The 21,837-nt window shown below is 51.7% G+C and overlaps 1 protein-coding gene across 1 annotated transcript; it reads left to right on the forward strand.

Moving 5' to 3' along the window:
* The first annotated feature begins 666 nt into the window (after window positions 1-666).
* On the forward strand, window positions 667-21,230 carry IPO13 (importin 13). The gene is made up of 20 exons (XM_037499076.2): window positions 667-1,404; window positions 3,114-3,850; window positions 9,831-9,971; window positions 10,080-10,221; window positions 10,326-10,492; window positions 10,705-10,825; window positions 10,909-11,056; window positions 11,485-11,666; window positions 11,767-11,793; window positions 11,955-12,089; window positions 12,246-12,389; window positions 13,713-13,793; window positions 14,518-14,655; window positions 14,846-14,942; window positions 17,843-17,895; window positions 20,032-20,098; window positions 20,186-20,244; window positions 20,391-20,480; window positions 20,791-20,972; window positions 21,063-21,230. The coding sequence occupies exons 1-20, from the start codon at window positions 1,321-1,323 to the stop codon at window positions 21,157-21,159; spliced, it is 2,892 nt and encodes a 963-aa protein (XP_037354973.1). The 5' UTR covers window positions 667-1,320; the 3' UTR covers window positions 21,160-21,230.
* The last annotated feature ends 607 nt before the right edge of the window (window positions 21,231-21,837 follow it).

Here is a 21,837-nt window from a genome sequence, read left to right on the forward strand (position 1 = left end):
CCCGAAGGCCAGTCTTTTTCATTCCCGAGGCGCGCCAAGCCCTCTCTCTTCTCAGAGAGAAGTGGCGCTGATGCCTTCTCCGCAGACAGCTCCTCTAGTGGGCCCCGGGATGCACCCTTAGCAGGGCAGAAGAGTGACCTGTTTCTCCTACCCCCACCTCAGCACACAAACCTTATCTGTCAGCCTGGACTCCACCTCCATTCACCGGCCCTTGAGTCAAGTGCGCCTCGGAAGCTGGCCCGCAGCGAACCCCCACGTCTGACCCGAGGGCCGTTGGCCCAGGTAGGCCCGCTCTGCGGCGCTCCGCCGATCACCGCCCCCCCCCCCAGTCCACGTGCTCCCGGTCTCCACCGCAAGGCACCGCCCTCTAGCGAGGCGCAATGAGGACTACATTTCCCAGAGTGCAGAGCGGCGGGGCCTTGGGTCGGTAGGGGCCTAGAGCGGCGCACCGCTCCGTAGCCTGCTCGGGGGCGCGCAGGCTGGCGCGAGGACAAGACCAGGGACCCGGAATGAGTTTCCGCGCAGTTCCGCTGAGCCGTGCCGGGCTGTGCCGGCCGGGTCGGGCCAGGGCAGGCACTGAGGGGGGAACCACGGCGCCCGAGTCGGCGGTGCTGGGGACAGGCGCTCCGGGCAGCCCGTGCCTCGCTGAGGTCCCCGCCCCGTTCCGGCCGGGCCGGCTGGCCTGTCAGTCACTGGGGCGGAGGCAGCGGCGGTAGCGGGGCCGGTTCCCGGCGGTGAGAAGAGCGCGGGCCTAGCCGAGAGGAGGGGATCTGCCACAGCCCTCAACTTTCCGGACTCTTCGCCCCAGAATCGCAAAGCTGCGCCCCCGCGCTTCGTTGGACGCCTCCGTAACCCGCTAAGCGCTCTCTCCCCTTGTCACTCCCCACCCCTTGACCTCCTCATAGGACCAGGAGAACTCACCCAGACGAGGGTGTGTGGGTACAGGCCATCCACCCTGTGACCCTTCACGGGCCAGGGACGCGGTATTCCCCACAGGCCTCCCTCCCCTATGACTCCCTCCTCACAGATTCTGGGAACAGAGCCGTGACCTACCACTAGGATCCCCGCCTGAGCACTCCTCACTGACGATCCCTCCTCCCAGTCCGCCTGTGGGTCTCCTAAGAGCACCCCTTTTGCTCTCTGGCGAGCTCCCCACCCCAACCGAGGTGGGGAGGCCTCCGCAACCATGCCCGCCCTGGGCGCCCTCTCACACCACCACTCCCTGGGCACTCAAGCCGGGGTCTAGCAGGGGGCCAGCAGCCAAAGGGCTGGGGCAGGAGTCAGGTCAGGGTCCACCTCCCTGCTGGGGAGGGAGCAAAGATGGAGCGGCGGGAGGAGCAGCCGGGGGCTGCAGGGGCTGGAGCAACACCAGCCTTGGACTTCACTGTGGAGAACGTGGAGAAGGTATGAGGGCCCTGGGGTGGGCACTCCAGTGACAGAGCAGAAGTTCTGGGGACTGACACTAATGGCAGAGCCCAGGCCTGGGCTGGGTGCCTGCTGGGATGGTGCCCTAGAGCACCTGGCATTTGCTATCTCTGGGTAGGCAGGACAGGAGTGCTACGATGTCCTAATGGGCTATTTTTGGTCATCCTTAGACATATGTTCTCTGTAGATAGATACTCTAGGGTCTTGGGATCATCCCTCAAGATGGTGATGGCTTAGACCTCCAGCCAAATTCGCTATTTTCCAGCTCCATAGGAACTGCATGAGTGTGCAATGAGAAACCAGGAACTCAGGAGACCTGCAGCTCAGTCTCCATGAACCAGATGACCTGTTTCATTGAGCCAGGGTCTCAGAAAATAATCTGGAACTAAAACAATCTGGGTTATCATTCCACTCTTCCTTGGAGCAGGGTCCTTCATTGGACAGAAGACAAACCGGTCCTGGGCAGTCAGAAGTAGGGTTGGCCCTCTTTGTTTTATCCTGGGTCTACAGGGCCAGGTCCTGCTGGCAGCCTCATAGCTGGCATACTCACCTGCCCATAAATCTTCCTGCCATGGCCCTCCCAGGCTTCCACACTGCCCAGTCTGTCTTTCTCTGGCTCTTTTCTGGATTCTGTCCCCAGAGGCTTGGAATGCAGAAATGCATGCCCGGGGGATGCATGGGGAGATGTGGCTACCCTGCTGGAAAGCAGGGAATGGTTCCAGATATTCATTTGTTATTCTTTACTCCTATTTGCCATACCAAGTGGTGAGGATGCATCCCTTCTGCTTCTATTTGCCGCCTGCCCTTAGCTTCTTGAAGGGCCAAGCTGGTTGTTGGGGACAGCGGCCATAACTGTCTGTCAGGGGTGCAGACAGAGCTAAATCTGCTTGTATGGTGCCTGCGTAGGGGGTCAGAGTCCTGGCCTCACTTTTCCAGCCCTCAGGACCAGGCAATGTTGGCATGGTTGCACACGTTCCATGTGCTGCCGGGGAGATAAACCACTGTTTTCTTACTGTGTAAAGTCCCAGTGGAATTGGGACCATAGGGATTCAGCTAGTAGAATGCTTTAGAGTAGGCATTTGTCAAGGCTGCAGGCTAAGACGTCTCTGAACCAGCATTTTAGACCCTCACATGTTCTTACCCTCCCCTCTCGTATGTCTCTGCCTCAGCGCTTCCTGGCAGAGTCTTAGTCCTGCTCAGATTTCACACTGGCTTTGGTGCCAGCATCTGGAGTGACCTAGGGATGATCTTGGGGGGAGCTGAATGGAACTATAGGAGTTGATGGGAGCAGCTGTGCCTGGAAGGATCAACTCAGGTTGTTGCATGCTCTTCTCAGGCTTAGCTTCATCCCTGAGGAGTCTTTCCTTCCACCTGGGCCTTGCCCTTTACCGCAAGTATGTCCCCTTTGAGGAGCTCAGCCTCCTCTTTTTCTGCTTTCCTATGGAGGTTTGACTCTCTGAACCCTCAATATTTTGCTATAAAGAGAAAAGGATATGGTAGAACAAGGGCAGGGGGTAGTAGGTTCTCAAGACAACATCAGGATCCGGGGCCCAGGAAGCACTGCAGAGTCCTGAGCTCTCACTTTCTGTTCAGCCCCTGAGTCAGAAAGACCAAGTCTCATCCTCTGTTCTGGGCTCTGGAAGGATCCAGAGTGGCCAGCATCTGCTCAGTCCTGTACTGTCCTGCAGGCGCTGCACCAACTCTACTACGACCCCAACATCGAGAACAAGAACCTGGCTCAGAAGTGGCTGATGCAGGCCCAGGTGTCCCCACAGGCCTGGCACTTCAGCTGGCAGCTATTGCAGCCTGACAAGGTGCCCGAGATCCAGTACTTTGGGGCCAGTGCCCTGCACATCAAGATATCTCGATACTGGAGTGATATCCCCACTGACCAGTATGAAAGTCTAAAGGCCCAACTCTTCACCCAAATCACCCACTTTGCCAGTGGCTCCAAGATTGTGCTGACTCGACTGTGTGTAGCTCTGGCCTCACTGGCTCTCAGCATGATGCCTGACGCTTGGCCATGTGCTGTGGCAGATATGGTACGGCTCTTCCAGGCTGAAGATTCACCAGTGGATGGCCAGGGCCGCTGCCTGGCTCTGCTAGAGCTGCTCACAGTGCTACCGGAAGAGTTTCAGACCAGCCGCCTGCCCCAGTATCGCAAAGGCCTGGTGCGGGCCAGCCTGGCAGTGGAGTGTGGGGCTGTCTTCCCATTGCTGGAGCAGCTGCTACAGCAGCCCAGCTCACCCAGCTGTGTGCGTCAGAAGGTGCTCAAGTGCTTTTCCAGCTGGGTACAGCTGGAGGTGCCGCTGCAGGACTGTGAGGCGCTCATTCAGGCTGCCTTCGCTGCTCTGCAGGACTCGGAGCTCTTTGACAGCAGTGTGGAGGCCATAGTCAATGCCATCTCACAGCCTGATGCCCAGAGGTGAGCTGGTCCCTACCTTCCCAGAGAGGGACAGTCTGCTTGGCCAGCTACACATCCATCCATTCATCCATTTATTCAGTAAACACTAATTGAGTGCCTGCTGCATGCCTGGTCCTATGCTGGAGATACAGCAAGGAATCAAATAAGACGTGGCCCCTGTCCTTTCGGTTCAGAGAGGGAGACAGACATTAAACAACTAATCATCCAACAAATTATTCAGTTAAAATATTTGACTCTTTTTCTATCAACCAATCAGTCATCAAGTCCTGGCTGTTCTGCTCCTGACCATATTGCAAATCTATTTTTTCCATTTCCCCTGCCTCCACCCTAGCCCAAGCTGTCATCATCTTTCTCCCCTTGTTATTGCAGAGCTTACTGGATTTTGCTCTTGTACCCTTCATTGTCTACTCAGCAACCAATGTGATCTTTTGAAAATGAGAGTCTAATCTTCCCTTTCTTCTCAAAACCCTTCAGTGACCTCCTCACTGCTCTTAGTATCAAGTTCAGGATCCTGAGTGTGATTCACACAGGTGCCTCACAATATGGCATTTCCAACCTCGTCTCGTGCTATATTCCTTGCTCTCTTACTCTCACAGACTTCACAGTTCTGGTATGTCCTTTCAGCCTCATGCATACATTTAACACCACATGCATTTAACACATCACCTTTGCTTCAGCTTAAACTTCAGATCCCTGGGGAAGTCTCCATGATTTTTTTTTAAGATTTATTTATTTATGCATACAAGAGCTGGGAAGCAGGCCAGAGGTGCGGGGGTGAGAGGATTCACCAGAGACAGAGTGGGGAACAGGCAGATTGACGGAAGTACACTGCTGAAGGGAACAGCAGGTGAGACAGGAGAGGTCTGCTGCGCCATGTGAGTTACTCCCTGGCCAGCCGGGGATTGACCTCCTGCTGCAGAGGCTGCGGACAACTTCATAGGTTGTGTCTTAATCCCTTGCGCCATCAGGGAGGCCCCCATTATTTTTTTTTTTCAAGATTTATTTATTTATGCATACAAGAACTGGTGTATAGGCCAGAGAATTTGGGAGAGGGGTGGGTTGAGAGGACTCACCAGAAACAGAGTGGGGAGCAGAACAGGCAGATCTACTGAAATACACTGCTGAGGGGAGCAGCGGGTGATACATGAGAGGTCTGCTGTGCCATGTGGGTCAGCTCCCTGGTCGGGCATTGAACTCATTTTGCAGTGGCTGGTGATAACTTCATAGTGCTGAGACTTAACCCCTTGCGCCACCAGGGAGGCCCAAAGTTTCCGTGATTTTTTTTTTTTTTTAAAGATTTATTTATTTATGCATCAAGAGCTGGAGTACAGGCCAGAGATGCGGGGGGTGAGAGGATTCACCAGAGACAGAGTGGGGAACAGAACAGGCAGACTGACTGAAATACACTGCTGAGGGGAGCAGCGGGTGAGACAGGAGAGGTCTGCTGTGCCACGTGTATTGCTCCCTGGCCTGCCGGGGATCGAACTTGTGCTGCAGAGGCTGGGGATTACTTCATAGTGCGGTGCTTAACCCCTTGCGCCACCAGGGAGGCCCAGTCTTCATGATTTTTGAGACTCAGTTTGGTCTGTGTCAGAGCTCCCGGTGTTTTCCCATTGTAGCCTATAATACAGTTTCATTTTAAGTAAATGTATATCTCTCCTGTTAGTCCCTCAGCTCTGTGAAGACAGGGACTGTCGTTTTATTTTGTCACATTGTGTTGGGCAGCACTTGGTAACATTCAGTAGTTTTTGAATGGATGAAAAGTAGGAGTTGCAGAAGGAGAGAGGTCCCAGGCTTCAGGATCTACAGCAGGTGCAAAGGCCTGTGGTGGGCAGCACCATGGTACATCCAAAGACTCAAAAGAAGGTGAGTGTAGTGAAGTTCTGTTCGTGCTGTTCAGTGCGCTTGTGGAGTGTCTACTTGTGTGCCAGGCCCTGTGCTGAGAAGAGGGAACATAAAGGTAAATGGGTTCACTTTTGTAAGTCAGAAGCTCATAATCTACTAGACACATGAATAGGCAAATATAGTCAACGTGATGAATGTTCTCAGAGAGAAAGCAGAAGGCTGAAGAAAGCTTTCCAGAGGAGGTAACAACTGAGCTGTTCTTGAAAGTTGGTTAAGAATTGAGGTGATGGATATGAGAAGGATATACCAGGCAGGCCTAAGAGCATGAGCAAAGAAAGGGTGTGAGAAAGTCTGGTGAGTAGGTATGATTAGAGAGCAGGATCTAAGGGCCAGTTGTTGGGGATCTGAGCTCAGATCATGCAGGATCTGTTGATCAGGCTTAAAATGTTGGTCTTCATCCTGAAGCTTGATTTAAAGATATTAAGGGATTTTAAGCAGAGAAAATGGCACGATGTGATTTATGATATCAATTGGATTGTCAAGGTTAAGAATGGAGGGCTGACACTGACATTTCAGGGATAGGAACACTAGACAGAGCTGGAGAGGGAAAAAACACTGAAAGAGATCACATGGGGTGTGGTTAAGGTTCTATCTTTAGCGCTAGTCACATCTTAATTTGAATCCCAGATATTCCACTCACTAGACCTGAGATTTTTGAATAAGCCACTTTTAAACCTCAATTTCCTCATCAGTGAAATGGGTCTGATATATTAACCTTACAGAGTTGTAGAGGTTTAAACAATATAACATGCCCAGGGCTTGCCCCTACCATTCTATAAAGAATATTTTGGTATAAGAATTAAATATAACAATTTGTGCGAAAGGTTCGACATGGCTCTTAAGCACTCCACAAAAGTGCTTACTATTATTTGGTGTCAGTTGCATGGGGAATTAGTGTGATCCCTTTTCCCTGGTTTCCTAACTTAGGGTGGGTACCAAGGCCCAGGTCAAGGCCTTTCTTGGTAACCTGAAGCTTCAGTTCTGGCTAGGGGTGTACAGTTTGTGGCTAAGGGAATTGGCAAGGGCCAGTGGGTAGGTGATGTGGGGTATCCCTGGGTACACCCAGGTCTGCCCTCCCAGCCAGTCTCAAGGGCTTTGGTAGGTAATTGATGCCTCTTCTCTGTACGAATGAGCAGGCTTGCAAGGAGTCAGTGAGGGAATCCACAGCCTCCTCGGCGCCCATTGGCTGCAGCCCCCTTTTGTTGCTTAGCAACTCTCCCCATTTTCTCAGCTCTGCTCCCTGAGCTCTAATTGCAGGTCTGGGCTGAGCTCACTGTGAGTGGCAGCCAGTGAGTCCCAGCAGCCCTGCCCCAGCTGTTTGAACTGACCAACTAGGGCCAGGTCTCCTGAACCCAGTCTTAGCCAGGTCCTAAACGCATCCTTTCTGTCTTCCTCCCCAAACCTAGAAACCTCTGGGACCTCAGACATCTTCTGTCTACCACAGAACTCAGGCATAGGTGCCAGGTAGTAGGATATTATGGGATTTTAAGCAGAGAAAATGCACAATGAGATTTCTGGTATAAATTGGTTTGGCAAGAGTTCCCCGGTGGATGGGTTGCACTAGGCCAGCATCAGTTTAGGTCTTGCTCTGTCTAGTCTACTTTGACTTGAGAAAGTGACCTGAAGTGGTTTTCACTCGTAGGTCATCCAGTCACTGCCTTTCCCAGGTGTCCTTACATGTGCCCTCCCCTTGCCTGAGCTTCCGCTCAAGTCAGCTTTTTGCCCCGCTCCTCCACAACTGCTATTGTCTTCCTGGCTCTTGCTCCTTTGAAAATAAAGCTTTCTTTTCTGAAATACGTTCTTAATCCTGGAAAAGCTTTTCATTAGGGACAGGGGCAAGAGAGAGAAGGTGAATTAGACATGCTCTTAGGACCTCCTATTAGTTAGGACTTGAGATATGGGCTGAGATTTGCATAGATCCTTTGGGGACATTCAGGTTTGGTCATGAAAAAAAGAAACAGGCCTATAGCAGTATAAGGGGCTGTCTCTCTCAACCCGAAATCTATCTCTAAGTTTCTGTCTAACCTTGAGTAATACTCTGAGTCCTTCTGGATTTAGCCTACTGTGGGGCTCAGATAAGACATATTAAGAACTTTCATCGAATCCCTGCTGTGTACTTGAACTATCGCAGGTGTGAAGAAACCTCAGAATATAGTGGGAATGCTTTGGGAGTAGGGAACTTTCAGCTGCTTGGGAGCTTTCAGGCCATGGCCCCTGGCCCTGCCCCTGTTCGCTGTCCCAGAGTCTGGCCTGAAGGTGCCCATTGTCTGGTGGTGCAGCCTGTGTCAGGGTCATGAGACTGAAGCTATCCAGCTGTCTCCAGGCAGCACCCTCTGGAGCTGTCTCTGAGCTGGGGGTATCCGGGTATGAACGCCTTGTCCCAGCAGATTAGAGATGTTGGGAAGGCCAATATCCTGGACTGGTTGCCTCCCCCTCCTCCTAAGGTTATGATGATACCTGTCTAGCAGCCTGCTTGGGGCAAGTCTACATTGTTCTCCACCGGACCCTCAGACCTCCCGTCCTTCACAGATTCCTCCACAGATTGCTGTGGTGATGCTGATTGACAGCAGAGGGTCCTCAAGCATCTGATCCCCCTGAGAGTATCACTTCTACTTAGTCTGACCCCCACAAAGCAGGCTGCCGTGGCAGGGCTGGTGGAAAGGAGCCAGCCTCTCCACCCCCTTTGTGTACTGTGCTTCCTCTGCTCCTCCTTTAGGGACCACTGTGCTTCAGGGCTCTGACCTGAGCTTTCTTTTTTCTCTTGTTCAGCATTTCCTTCCTTGGCAAGTCGCATCTATTCCCATAGCTTCAATTACTAGCTATTTACTGATGACTCCAAAAATCTCTGTCTCCTGCTCTAACCTCTGCTGGGCTTTGGGTTTTTATACCCAACTCTCTGGACAATTCTACTTGCACATCTCACCAGATACCTTTGATTCAAGAAGATACTGAACTTTGATGATACTGATCACCTTCCAACCTCCCATCCAGTTTGTTACTCTCTCCCTCCAGGTCTCCTCACACAGCTCCACCATCTACATGTAGTTATTTAGCTAGTAACCTGAGAGTTGCCCTTGACGTGTCCCCATCCTCACACCTAGTCAGTCATCAAGTCCTGTCCATTTTCCCCGTAGCAGTCTCAGTTCATCGTTTATTTCTCTCCCTTCCTATAGTCACAGGGAGGCATTAAGATTGGTGGAAGGGAATGGAGTGGAAGTTGGGGACTGATGCTCTCAGAAGCTGTGGCCACTGAAAGTCTTTAACAAGGCTGTGGAGCCTGTGTTAGCTTTTCTGTCTCACATCCTTTTTTATTCTCTCACACTGACTGTTCTTATTTCCTAAAGCTGCTACTTTATGTGGCGTATGTATATGAAGAGCTTTAAACAACAGAAATTTGTTGTCTCCTAGCTGTGGAGGCCAGAGATCCAAAATCAAGTTATCGGTTCCTTCTGAAACCTCTGCTTCTGGTGGTTTGACGCAGCCTTTTACTTGCAGTTGCATGACTACAATCCCTGCTTTTATCATCACGCTTTTTTCTCCCTGTAGGCCTGTCTTTACATGGGTGTCTTCTTATAAGGATCTCAGTCATATGTATTAGCGCCCCCCAACTCTATGACCTCATCAGTAATGACCCTATTTCAAAATGAGGTCATGTTCTCAGATATTGGCAGTTAGGACTTCAACTATCTTTTAGGGGAGACGATGTAACCCATAACAGTCTGCTCTCTGGTATCCTTCTCTTCCAATATGTCCTTCCCACATGCAGAATACATTCATGTCATTCCAACCTCCCTCAAAGTTTTAACTAATTCTAGTATTGACTCTTGAGTCCAACTGGGGTACACAATTAAACCCATAGCACTAACCTCACACTCCTTCCCAAAGTTCTGAAGATCTCTGACCTCAGATTCTTCATAACATAGACATCATCAAACCTGCCATGTAGACCTTGACCTGTTTTGGACTTGATGTGTGGAGGGGGTATTTTGATAGAAAACAGGGAGAATGTATCTTTCTCTGAAAGCTGGTGGGGAATGGGTAGACAGTTCTGATGGATCTCACCTCACGTCCCCAGGTACGTGAACACACTCCTGAAACTCATCCCACTCGTGCTAGGACTACAGGATCAACTGCGACAGGCAGTGCAGAATGGGGACATGGAGACCTCCCATGGCATCTGTCGCATTGCTGTGGCCCTCGGAGAGAACCACTCCCGGTGAGGAGAGGGACAGGTGGGAGTGGATAGCAGGGCTCTCTAAGGGGTGGGCTTATGGAGCCCTCCCGGGGGAGGCAGAATGACCTTGTTCGGTCATCTCCCTCTCAGGGCCCTGCTGGACCAAGTGGAGCACTGGCAGAGCTTCCTGGCCCTTGTCAACATGATCATGTTCTGCACGGGCATCCCTGGCCACTATCCTGTCAATGAGACCACCAGCTCCCTGACCCTCACCTTCTGGTACACACTGCAGGTGTGTCTGCATGACCTCCTGTAGGACTGGGCCATGAGGAAGTAAGTGGATCATGGGCTTCTGTGGCTAGCAAGGTGACTAACTCTCTTCCTTGACTCTCTCAGGATGACATTCTGTCCTTTGAGGCAGAGAAACAGGCTGTGTACCAGCAGGTGTACCGGCCAGTCTACTTCCAGCTGGTGGATGTGCTTCTACACAAGGCCCAGTTCCCTTCTGATGAGGAATATGGATTCTGGTCCTCAGATGAGAAGGAGCAGTTCCGAATTTACAGGTGATGGTGGCACAGGCCAATTCCAGCTCTAAATGGAGTCCTGAAATAATGACGACAGTGAGGGGGAGGGGCCCAAAGCCAGGCTTACCGAATCCTGGGCCACCTTTCTCTATTCCCTAGGCACTTTTGCAGGGTTGTGAGGGTACTGGGGTGGGCTCCTGGGCTGGGTTGCAGGATTCAGGTAGTGTGTAAGGCCTTCATCTGCTTCTCAGGGTGGACATTTCAGACACGCTCATGTATGTCTATGAGATGCTGGGGGCCGAGCTGCTCAGCAACCTCTATGACAAGCTGGGCCGTTTGCTCACCAGCTCAGAGGAGCCCTACTCCTGGCAGGTACCTCCCAAGCCTGAGTCCCTCAGCCCTCCCAGACCCATCCCACTCTCCTCAGCCAAGCCAGTAGTACCTTCTTTCCCCAGCACACAGAAGCCCTGCTCTATGGCTTCCAATCCATCGCAGAGACCATCGATGTCAACTATTCTGATGTGGTGCCTGGGCTCATTGGCCTCATCCCACGGATCAGCATCAGCAACGTGCAGCTGGCGGATACTGTCATGTTCACCATTGGTGAGACCTGGCACACACCCATCAATATACTCCCAGAGCCACAGGGACCCAGCCACAGCCACAGCCAGCCTGCTGGGTTCTTTCCAAAATGAGAGAGACACACCTCCCTATACACATGTCAGCATTATAATCAACCGACTGTCTTGGCCCACATAGTGTACTGAGTTGCAGTTTGGTGAGGCTACTTCACTGTCAGTGGGACAGCAATTCTAGGCCTCTGCTGAATACCTTCCTCCTGCTTCTCAGCTGCAAGGCTCATGTTTGAGCATCTGTGTGCATATTTGCCATCAGTCTTCTGAATGAGCAGTGCTCTGTACTGGAGCTGCAACTCTACTCTGCCAAGAAGTCTGTCTGTCTGCCTCACAGGGACCTGGTTCAAAGCCAGCCTGACTGGCCTCAGATATCCTCCCTCTCTCTTCTTCTCCTAGGAGCTCTTTCTGAGTGGCTGGCTGACCACCCCGTCATGATCAACAGCGTTCTCCCCCTCGTACTGCATGCCTTAGGCAACCCTGAGCTCTCTGTCTCTTCTGTGTCCACCCTTAAGAAGATCTGCCGAGAATGCAAGTATGACCTGCCTCCCTATGCTGCTAACATCGTGGCTGTCTCCCAGGTATGCAGGTGTCCTGAATAGAGCTTGGCCTCAGGGTACGCTCTGCACTGCACTGAAATATACCATATTCTTGACACCTGTTCCTTCCTCTTATCCCCAGGATGTGCTGATGAAACAGATCCACAAGGTGAGCTCACAAGTTTCTAGGGGGCTCCTTGGTGGTATTGTGGGAATCTGTAGAAATCCTATGTTCTGTCTTCCCCTACCTCTTGTCCTTTACTCTCCGATCCTGGAAGCTTCCTCAACTAGATAAGTCCAAAACTGACCCTTTATTGTTCTGTCCTACAGACAAGCCAGTGCATGTGGCTGATGCAGGCACTGGGCTTCCTGCTATCAGCTCTGCAGGTGGAAGAGATCCTTAAGAACCTACACTCACTCATCTCGCCCTATATCCAGCAACTGGAGAAGCTGGCAGAGGAAATAGTGAGTGAATTGATTGTGTGTGGTGGTGTTGGGGGGCATGGAACATGGGTGGGATTCTGCAGTTCCCCTTTCTATGGGCTCTAGCTGCTGAAGGCTAGGGTTGGGGGAGCAAGCTGGGGCTGAGAGATCTACAGCTTGGTTCTCTTCTCCCCTTAGCCTAATCCCTCCAACAAGCTGGCCATTGTCCATATCTTGGGGCTTCTCTCCAACCTCTTCACCACGCTGGATGTCAGTCATCATGAGGATGATCATGAAGGCTCTGAGTTCCGGAAGTTACCAGTGCCGCAGGGACCCAACCCCGTGGGTGATGTTGTCATTGTCATTGCCACCCCTAAACCCTGTGGGAATGTCATTGTCACCCCACTCCCAGCTCTAAGAGTAATACTGCCATTGTTGCCCTGTACCCATGGGACATGCTACATTTGGTCCTCTGCCCCCATGAATGACCTTATCATTGTCCCCCACTCTGTAGGGAGTGATGTCATTGTTTTATTTAAGCCCTTGGGTGATAGTGTCTTTTCTCCCAACCCAACTGGGGTGATGTCATTGTGGTTCCTCTGCCCCATGGGGGGACACTGACATTATCCTTCAACTATTAAGTGATACAATGATGTGTCCCTGTTTAACCACTAACACTATGGAACCTTCTACTTTAGCATTCCCTGTGGGAACAGAGGAGGCTTCCATGCTCCCCATGTAATGATAGTTCTGCCTTCGAGTTGCTCCCAGTCTAGAGGACATGCATATAAACAGATTGTTGCAAGGCAGTATGATAAGTAATATGGTAAGCTCTGGCCCAGGGCGTTGAAATGACCACTTATAAGCTGTTTGACCCGGGACACGCCCTTCACCTCATTTGAAACTATGAACACCAAAGTGTCTGGCTCATTCATTTCATACAGCTGTGCTGGGTAGTACATGTGGCCTCGAGTGAAAGTGCTTTGCACACTGTAAAGTTCTGTACTAATATGTGGGACTGCTTTGATCATTGTTCTCAGTACCCTCCAGGGTTTCTCTGGAGAAAAGGAAACCACAGTATCTTGGAATCTCTGTTCAACTCCCCACCCCATTTGCATTACCCTTCTGACCCCAGACCAAGCCTGGGCTGCCACTGTCCCACCACTCTCCTTCAGTAGTCATTATCCTACCCTCCCCACTTCCCAGCACCCTCATCTGCTCCCTGCTGCACCATAAGCTGCCTGTGATCATGCCTCCATTGGGGCTTTCTAACCTAAGCCTGGTTGGAGAGGCAGCATCTCCGCTTCTACAGGGACGGGCCCATAGGCTTTGGGCACTAGATGGGCTTTTTTGAGCAGATATATATAGGGAGTAATTTTTTTAAATGTTACATCTTAATAATCTCATAAGGCACTCATGATATCCCTGATTTGCAGTTTGAGGTTTCCTCTGAGATGATCCCTAGAATTCAGGATATCTTGTTTTGGGGCGGGGCGAGGGGAGGGGCAGGCACAGGTACAGCAAGTCATTCCTTCCACTCAGTGTCCCATCAGTGTGCACTCTGGGGTAAGAAGTTTGAATTCCTGGCCTATACTCTATTAAGAGGTCCTTCCTGGGTGAGTGACAGTGGTGGTGGGGGCACCTCACTTCTTTCTGTGTCTTCAGGTGGTAGTGGTGCTGCAGCAGGTCTTCCAGCTTATCCAGAAGGTGCTGAGCAAATGGCTGAATGATGCTCAGGTGGTAGAGGTGAGCCCCATCCCTTGCTTTCCGGCCCCCTGGTGACTTTGCTCAGAGGCAGGAGGAAGGTGTTGCTGCCCACTTAAGCTTGCAGTGGTCTGGAGGAGACACACGAGGTGAATCCTGCCCCATAGGTACAAGGGACCTTTTGGGAAGACATTCAGAATCCCCAGGGCCCTAGGTGGCCAACCAGAGGACTGTGAGGATGGGGCTGAATGACAGTCAGGGATAGGGATCTGCTTCAGCGTCAGACTTGCCTTTGACCCCTTTTCAATTCAGGACTTTGTTGCTGTTGTTGCCCCCTGAGAGGAAATGGTGGAGATGGAAGTAAGTAGCAAGAGTTAAGTTACAAAGTTCCATCCTGTGCCTCTGAGAAGGACCTTTTTACCTCCTGCCTTGCAAGGCAAGGGTCAGATTTGTTGACCTGTTTTTCTTCACAGTATCAGGCAAGGCTTATAGGTAAGGGCCCCATTTTGGGCCTTCTCTGTGCAGGGTCTCAGTTCTACTCCAGCCAATGGATCTGCTGATTAGGGCCCCTTTGCTTTTGTTCCTTTTTTTTTTTTTTTAATGGAAATGTATTCAGCATATAACATTGTATAAATTTAAGCAGTACAATTGCCATTGTAGTGAGCAGGCATCACATCAGTCAGTGGTTGGAAGTGCTAAGATTCTTAGCAAGTTTGATGATTACGGTAAATGTCTATTTCATGGACCTCTCTGCTTTCTTTCCAAGGCGGTGTGTGCTATCTTTGAGAAGTCTGTTAAGACATTGCTGGATGACTTTGCCCCCATGGTGCCACAGCTGTGTGAGATGCTGGGTCGGATGTATAGCACCATCCCCCAGGCCTCCGCTCTTGATCTCACTCGACAGGTAGGCCTTCTCACTGGGGCAGCAGTGTTTTAGGTTTCATCCTGTACAGAGATCTGACCCAGGGGTGGGGTGGGGAGGTTGAGTAGGGTGGATGGCTGCCCTGGCAGGGGTCCTCACTTGCATTCCAGGTAAGCTGGCTCGTCCTGGTGAGGCAGGGGTTCAACTGACCACATTCCCTGCTTTATTATAGCTGGTCCACATCTTTGCTCATGAGCCTGCCCACTTTCCCCCAATCGAGGCCCTCTTCCTGCTCGTCACTTCCGTCACACTCACTCTCTTCCAGCAAGGTAGGTCCTGACCTGGGGCTCTGCTGCTGCTGCTGCCACTGCCTCTGCTACCCCAATTGGGGAGCCAAAGCTGCCCACTCTGTTCTCCTCTGTCCCCTGAGTTGCATATGGGACTTGATGGGAAATTTATGGGATTAAGCACAGTGCAATTGTCACCTTACAAATAGTTGACACCTTAGGTTGCAGTGGATAAGAGAGTGAATGATGTCTTCTACTGGCCTGCTGGGCTCAGGGCCAGTCTGGATGTGGAGGAAGGTGGGGCCTGAAGCTCTGAGGGTTATGGGGCACCAGGCTAGCTCCTTTTCTTTGGTATATAATAAAAAGTGGAAAGAGCATGGGCCTTGAAGCTAGATGAACTTAGATTCTAAGCTCATCACCACCAACTAGTTGTGTGACCTTGGGCAAGTCACTTACCTTTCCAGAACCCACATCTGTGACATGGAGATTTCATATATATGCTAGGATTGTTATCAGTATTTAAGTAGCATCTTTTGGCCCCCCCGGCTTGGGGTTTTTGTACATGATGTATTCAGTATACAGTGTTGCTTCCTTTCCCTGCATTGAGGCTTATTTCTTTCTAGGCCAAAAGCCTTTGAGTATTGCTGCAGCCCCCCTACTTACGGTGGCCCTCTACCTTGCAGTTGGGAGCAGGGATGCCAGTTTTCCCGGCTGTCAAATCCAGGCTTCTAATTTGGAAAAGAAATAGCACGGCTCCTCCAACCTCAGGAGTCCTGCCTGGATTTATGGCTATAGCTGATCTGAGGCTCAGCCAGGGTCTCAGCTGAAGCCCTAGTGCTCCCTGTTACATCCTTAGTGTTTGGTCCCGTATTGCTGGCCATGGGTTGGTCCCAAGTAGGGAGAAACCTGAGCCAGAAACCTAGGTGTGGTCCTTCTCAACTCTGCCCTCCCACTCCTCATATTCAGGTAGGGACAAGTCCTGGTGGTCTTGTCTCCCGATTATCCCTCAGAGTGACCCCCCTCCATGGCAACTGCTTCAGTGTAAGGTGTCACCTGGATTACCTCAATAATCTTCTCACTGGTTTGGCTGACAGATTCCCTTCTTTCCTGTGCATTCTGTACCCTGCAGACGTAATGTTCTTTATAAAACACAAATCTGAGTATTTTCCCTCCCTGGCTTATAACCCTTTCATTGCCGCATCCCACCACCTCAGGTTATTGTCCCGCTCATGATGTAGCTCCTGCATACTTCTCATTGTCCTCTCCTGCCACTGTCCTCATGACTCTGGCTGTGCAGCTACCCTGACTTTTTCCTAACCATGCCCCGTTTGCCCCTGTGCCCTAGTACTCTGACTAGAATGCTTTGTGCCCTTTCATTCCTTCACACCTTACCTACGCAGTGGTTTGCAGAAGCTCCTCTGAGGCAGAATAGGGTGCTTCTAACTTTGTGCTGAAGCTGCATTGTGCACACATTGCTGATACAGCACTGATCACAAACAGTAGTCAGATTTAATGTCTGTCTGTCTCCCTACACTAAGCCCCTCAAAGGCAGGGTTGGCTCTCCTCTCTGCATCCCCAGTGCTCAGAGAAAGCTAGCATAGCACAGGCATCAGATGCTGTTGAAGAGAGGCAGGCTTTCCCTTTCCTCCTGCCCTCACAACCTTCCTTCCTCACTGTTTGGCAACTGCTAGCAGAGCAACTGCTGAATGTAAAACCTGCTGTTACAGTGGCACCCGGGCGTGGGGCACATTGGGCCTCACTTTCCAGGACTCAAATAACTTGGGGCTCAGATCTGAAAGGGATGGGCTTTATCAGTGGCTCCTCATAGCCTGGAGAAGGAAGCAGGGACAATTGCCATATACTTTACATTCAGGAAATTGTTTGTGGCTTGCGCAAGATCACACAGCTCCTAAGTGGTGTCTCAGGCACATGTTCCTGCAGCACCTTGTCCTGGGAGGGAAGCGGCCGGGCAGGAGCTCCAGGTGCATGCCTTGTCCTTACCACAGGTGTCATCAGACCTGGAGGCTGAATAGGGCCAAGAGCATATTTGTTGGGCTTGTCGGTTGTCTTGCTGGACAGGATGGCCCCCTGACCTGCTATGCTGTCCCAGTCTTGCCACCCCTTCCCTGGGCTCTGCCTTCCCACTGCACCATGGGGTGACACATTGACTGGTTTCCCTCTTTCTTCATGTGTCCAGATGGTGGGAGCTGGTCATCAGCCTGGCAATCTGCTGAGTCGGTGTCCATGTGGAGGGGCTTTGCTGGGTGGGGATCTCATTTTTGGCCTCATGATGCAGTTTTCAAGACCCTGCCAGTGGCTTGCCCAGGCATCCCCACAGTAAATTGGGCACTGCCTTACCCAAGACAAGTGCTTTGGTTTCAGTAGACCCAATAGATTCCTTTCCTTGGCCAGACCATAAGGGCATCAAATTGAGGGGACACCTGCTCAGGCCCTGATACCACGGCCATTTCAGGGCCTCAGCCAAGCCTCCAAAGGAGGTACCACAGACTGAACTCCCACCAGCTCTGCCCTTCTCTTCCATGGCTAATGATGGGGAGGGACGTGTGGGATGCAGTGTAGTGCCACCTCAGCCTGCTGGAGACCACAGCAGGAGTGTGGGGGCTGTTTCTTCAGCTACGTGGAGTCCAGCATTGCTCGAGCACCGAAGGATCACTTGGGAGACTGGCCTGAGGAGGAGTGGGGAGTAGGTGGAAGGCCCCTTGGGAGGGAGCTGGGGCAGGCCCGTCCTTCACTTTGCCGTCTCTTTCTGTTGGGCTTCTCCCAGTTCATGGTTTTTGTATGTTTTGTTTCTTTATCTTGCTTCCTGCTGCTCATGTGCCCCCACGCTGTCTCCCTGCAGGCTCTCAGTCCCACATAACTATATGAGGTTGAGTTGCTGTTTGTATAATTTTTTCTTAAGTTCCATCTTTATTATATTTTAGGGCCCAGGGATCATCCTGATATTGTTGATTCATTTATGCAACTCCTGGCACAGGTGTGTTTTAGTTTTATTCATTCACGTTCTGTTCTCTCTCTTTCTCTTTCTCTTATGTTGAAATTCAATTTAAGCCTATTTTTAGCTTTCTGTTGACAAATTTTTTTTCTGTTCAGTTGAATAGAGTTTCTTCATCTGTTTCCGTGGAAGTTGACAACCCAACATCCTCCTTTAGCGCCCCCTTGCCTCAACTAGCTCAGTCCTCTCCAAAGACCAGGGAGAGGCTGGTCCCAAAGGGAGGGAGCTGGGTGTGGCCAGGAGGGAGGGGGTGGGGGCTGTGCCCAGCAGCTCCTATGCAGTTGGGGTGCCCAAGAAATTCGGGGGTAGGACTGGAGTTGAAGAGCCTGGGGTTCATTGTCCCCGTGCTCCTGCCGGGAACGACCTGTTTCAGTGCCCCCGGCCTGCTGTTGAGAGGTGGGCTGGGATGGCCCCAGAGGGAGGGCTGAAGAGGAATGTGCTGCGGTGGAGCCCTGAGTCGGGCTGCCGGACAGGTTGTGCCGCTGTGCTGTGGGAGGTGGGGTGTTGGCTCCATTGTGACAAGGTGTCGGGATGTGTTTGTGTCTGGTGTGTGTTGTATGCTTTGATCTTGGTTTGGGAAGGGAACAGAAATCACGTAGCCGCTCAAAGTAGTATGTTCCATGTTGGGCGTTGGGATACATGTGTAGTTGAAGTTGGGCACTGATGCATGCTGTGCTGTATGCTGATGTGTGACAGGCATCTGGTGTGTTGATAAGCATGTGTGGAGGCGTGTGTGGGCTGTGGGAGTGCGTGTTGTGGAGTGGTGGAGTGGATACTGTGTTTAGCTATGTCTATATGAGGGCCGTGTGTTTTGTGCTTTGGGAACATGGGGTTAGTGTGATGGGGGTTTCTGTGCATTAAGGGGTTCATGTGGGTTGGGGGAATCCTGTGAGTTGAGGTAAATATGTTTCTTGGCTTAATCCACAAATATGTATTAAGTGTGTAATATATGCTTGCAACTGTGCTAGGTACAGTTCTTACTCTCTTGGAACTTACCTTCTAGTAGTAAGGTGGGGAGGTGCAGGAGTGGGAGATGCGGAGTGTATTCTGAGCTTGGATAGATGTGTGGGGGTTGTATCTTTGGGGGGTGAGGTCATTTGAGTGTGTATTTGAGGGTGGGTGTGTTGGGAGAGTACATGTGCTAGAGGACTTGGGAGGATGAGGCTGTGGGTATGTGGACATGGTTTGGGATGTGTGGGGTGTGAATATGCAGTGAGGGTGCATTGCTGATGTGGAGTGTATGTGTAAGGGATGTGGTAGAGGTGTGTTTGAGAGTAAAAAGGGTGTTTGAAGTGAAGTGCATGTGGGTGTTTATACCTGAGTGAACTTGGGGAAGTGGAAGTTGTATAAGGGGCTGGAGGGATTGGGTCTGTGGTGTGCGCTGGGAGGCTTCTGGGGAACAGCAGTGTGTGAGGCTGCCATGTAGAGCATCTCCTGTGACCTGAGGAGGTGCCAGTCATGTCCTGGTACCACTTGGGGTAGACTGTCTGCCCCTGTACTCCACCTAACACCCCCCACCATGGCAGCACTGGCTTGTGGGCGGGGTGTGACTGAGAAGGACTGGATATGGGGTCGTGGTTCCAAGGTTTCTACCCTACTTTCCCTCTTCCTGAGCTGGAGGGCATCTGAGGAATGCAAGCGGGAAATGAAGGGGGGCTGTTGGACTGGGCTCCACATCCAGCTGTCATCACTTCTTCCAACTGCCCTGTTAACAAATCCGGGGACTTCAACTACTTCTGTGAATCAAAGTAAAGTCACTGCTGGCTACCTGGAGCCTGCAGGAAGTCTGGCCCTGATGGAGGGGACAGGGGAAAGTATTTGCTCAGGGAGTGACCTGGGACCCAAGCTTTCTGCATCATGAGCCTCCAACCTCTCTCAAATACACTGTGCGTCCATGTGCACATATATGTACATAATATCACTTGGTTGCTCCTCTTCTGACCTGCTGAACTCTGGGGTGATCTGGGTCCCCAAGAGATGTCTGGGTTGCTGAATTTGGCAGCCTCTACCTGTGGTGCGTGAGGTTGGGGTTGAGGTTGGGGGATGGGGTGGCAGGTGAGTGGGGGGATGGTCCTTGGAGCTGGCTGGGGCTGGGCTTATCAGCTCCACCTCCTGCAGGCTCTGAAGCGGAAGCCAGATTTGTTCCTGTGTGAACGATTGGATGTCAAAGCTGTGTTCCAGTGTGGTAAGTGGGGCTAGATGGACAGGTGGGCCTGGGCCCTCTTGGGGGGATCCTTAGGCCCCATCTGATATGCCTCTGCCTCTTCCACAGCTGTGCTGGCCCTCAAGTTCCCCGAGGCACCTACTGTCAAGGCCTCCTGTGGCTTTTTTGTGAGTCCCATGCTGACCCCCTGCTACCCCCTACTTAGCCCTATCCTCCCCCTGCACTTGAGGGTAGGAGTAATGGGGTACAGATCTTATCTCTAGGGGGAAGTGGGGAAGGAGCTGGGGCTGAAGGGCCTCTCTATTCTTTGTAGACAGAGCTGCTGCCTCGGTGTGGGGAAGTAGAGCCTGTGGGAAAAGTGGTGCAGGAAGATGGCCGTGTATTGCTCATAGCAGTGCTGGAGGTGAGATGCTCAGGTGGTGTTTGGGAGCCGGGGGGGGGGGGGGTCACTCTCCTTGCTGAGGCAGTTGCCCTACTAGGAAGCTTGAACCTTTGATTCCCTAGCTCTCTAATTCTGTTTCTTCCTCAATTAAATGTCCAAAAGTTGTAGGGTTGCTTGAAGATCAGCTGGCTTTCAAAAAGCAGTACTCACTTGTGATATATGGTTTGGCCGAGGAACTTGGGTTGGGGGGTGTTGCGGGGGACGGGTTGGCTAGGCACCCTTATTGCAGAAGGGGAAAAGCCCTGGTGTGCTAAGAACTTGTCTCCTTCAGGCCATTGGGGGCCAGGCCTCTCGCAGCCTCATGGACTGCTTTGCCGACATCCTGTTTGCCCTGAACAAACACTGCTTCAGCCTCCTGAGCATGTGGATCAAGGAGGCACTGCAGCCCCCTGGTTTTCCCTCTGCCCGCCTCAGCCCTGAACAGAAGGACACCTTCAGCCAGCAGATCCTTCGGTGAGCAGAGCTGGCAGGGCCTAGGCTTGGGTGGGGAGGAGGAGGCAGTGATGGTAAGTGGTGCTAACTGGCTCTCCCTTCCCTCCTCAGTGAGCGAGTGAACAAGAGGCGGGTGAAGGAGATGGTGAAGGAGTTCACACTGCTGTGCAGGGGGCTGCATGGCACAGATTACACAGCTGACTACTGAGGGGCATCCCTGTCCCACCCATGCCGCCTCCTCTCCCCTTCTTCTCCCCAAAGAGTAAACCTACACCCTCACTACAACACTGTCTCTGTTTCCTTTCCACTGCTAACACCACCTAACTGGGTGACCCCAGCAGGCCTTGGGGAAGGATGGGAGGATACTTGGAGCCAGGCTTTGGAAGGGAGCAGTGGGGGCAATTTCTGGTTCCTGTGATGGAAGGGGCACTGTGGTAACCGTGCCATCTGGGCTGATGCAGAATGCTTCCATTGCCCTTGAGGTGAGAATGTGGATTTCTATGTCCCCATCCCACCCCAACATGCATGAAAGCATGCATGTATTTAATCAACAGTCTTGACTACTGGGCCTCTAGCTCTGCCATGCCTTGTTTTGTCTGAACAAAGGTAAACTTACCATGCTAAGCTGGGAGCATGAGGAGAGTGAGGGAAGTGGCTGGATAAAGTTTCATTGCTAATGGGATTGGGAGACTTCTAGGCAGGGGACCTTGGGCAGGAAAGGGAGCTGGGTTTGGGTCCAGTTGTGAGGGGAGAAATGGAGTGTGGCTTTAAGTTCCAGGATGGGTTTCTGGTGTGAACTTATGGAGGCGCCTAAACTTCACATGATTGTAGAGAGGTATAGAAACAAGGGTTAAGTGTGTGTGGAAAGAGGTATTGCAGCTCCCAG

Source organism: Talpa occidentalis, unplaced genomic scaffold, assembly GCF_014898055.3.
Source record: "Talpa occidentalis isolate TD23 unplaced genomic scaffold, MPIMG_talOcc4v2.1 talOcc4.9, whole genome shotgun sequence".
Taxonomy (NCBI): Eukaryota; Metazoa; Chordata; class Mammalia; order Eulipotyphla; family Talpidae; genus Talpa; species Talpa occidentalis.

What these genes read in the sequence shown, in the direction of transcription:
- IPO13 (XM_037499076.2), top strand. Translation starts at nt 1,321, where the DNA reads ATGGAGCGGCGGGAGGAGCAGCCGGGGGCTGCAGGGGCTGGAGCAACA. An exon ending in CCTTCTGGTACACACTGCAG is followed by an intron (nt 10,222 to 10,325) that starts GTGTGTCTGCAT and finishes TGACTCTCTCAG; the next exon opens with GATGACATTCTGTCCTTTGA. An exon ending in ACATCGTGGCTGTCTCCCAG is followed by an intron (nt 11,667 to 11,766) that starts GTATGCAGGTGT and finishes TCTTATCCCCAG; the next exon opens with GATGTGCTGATGAAACAGAT.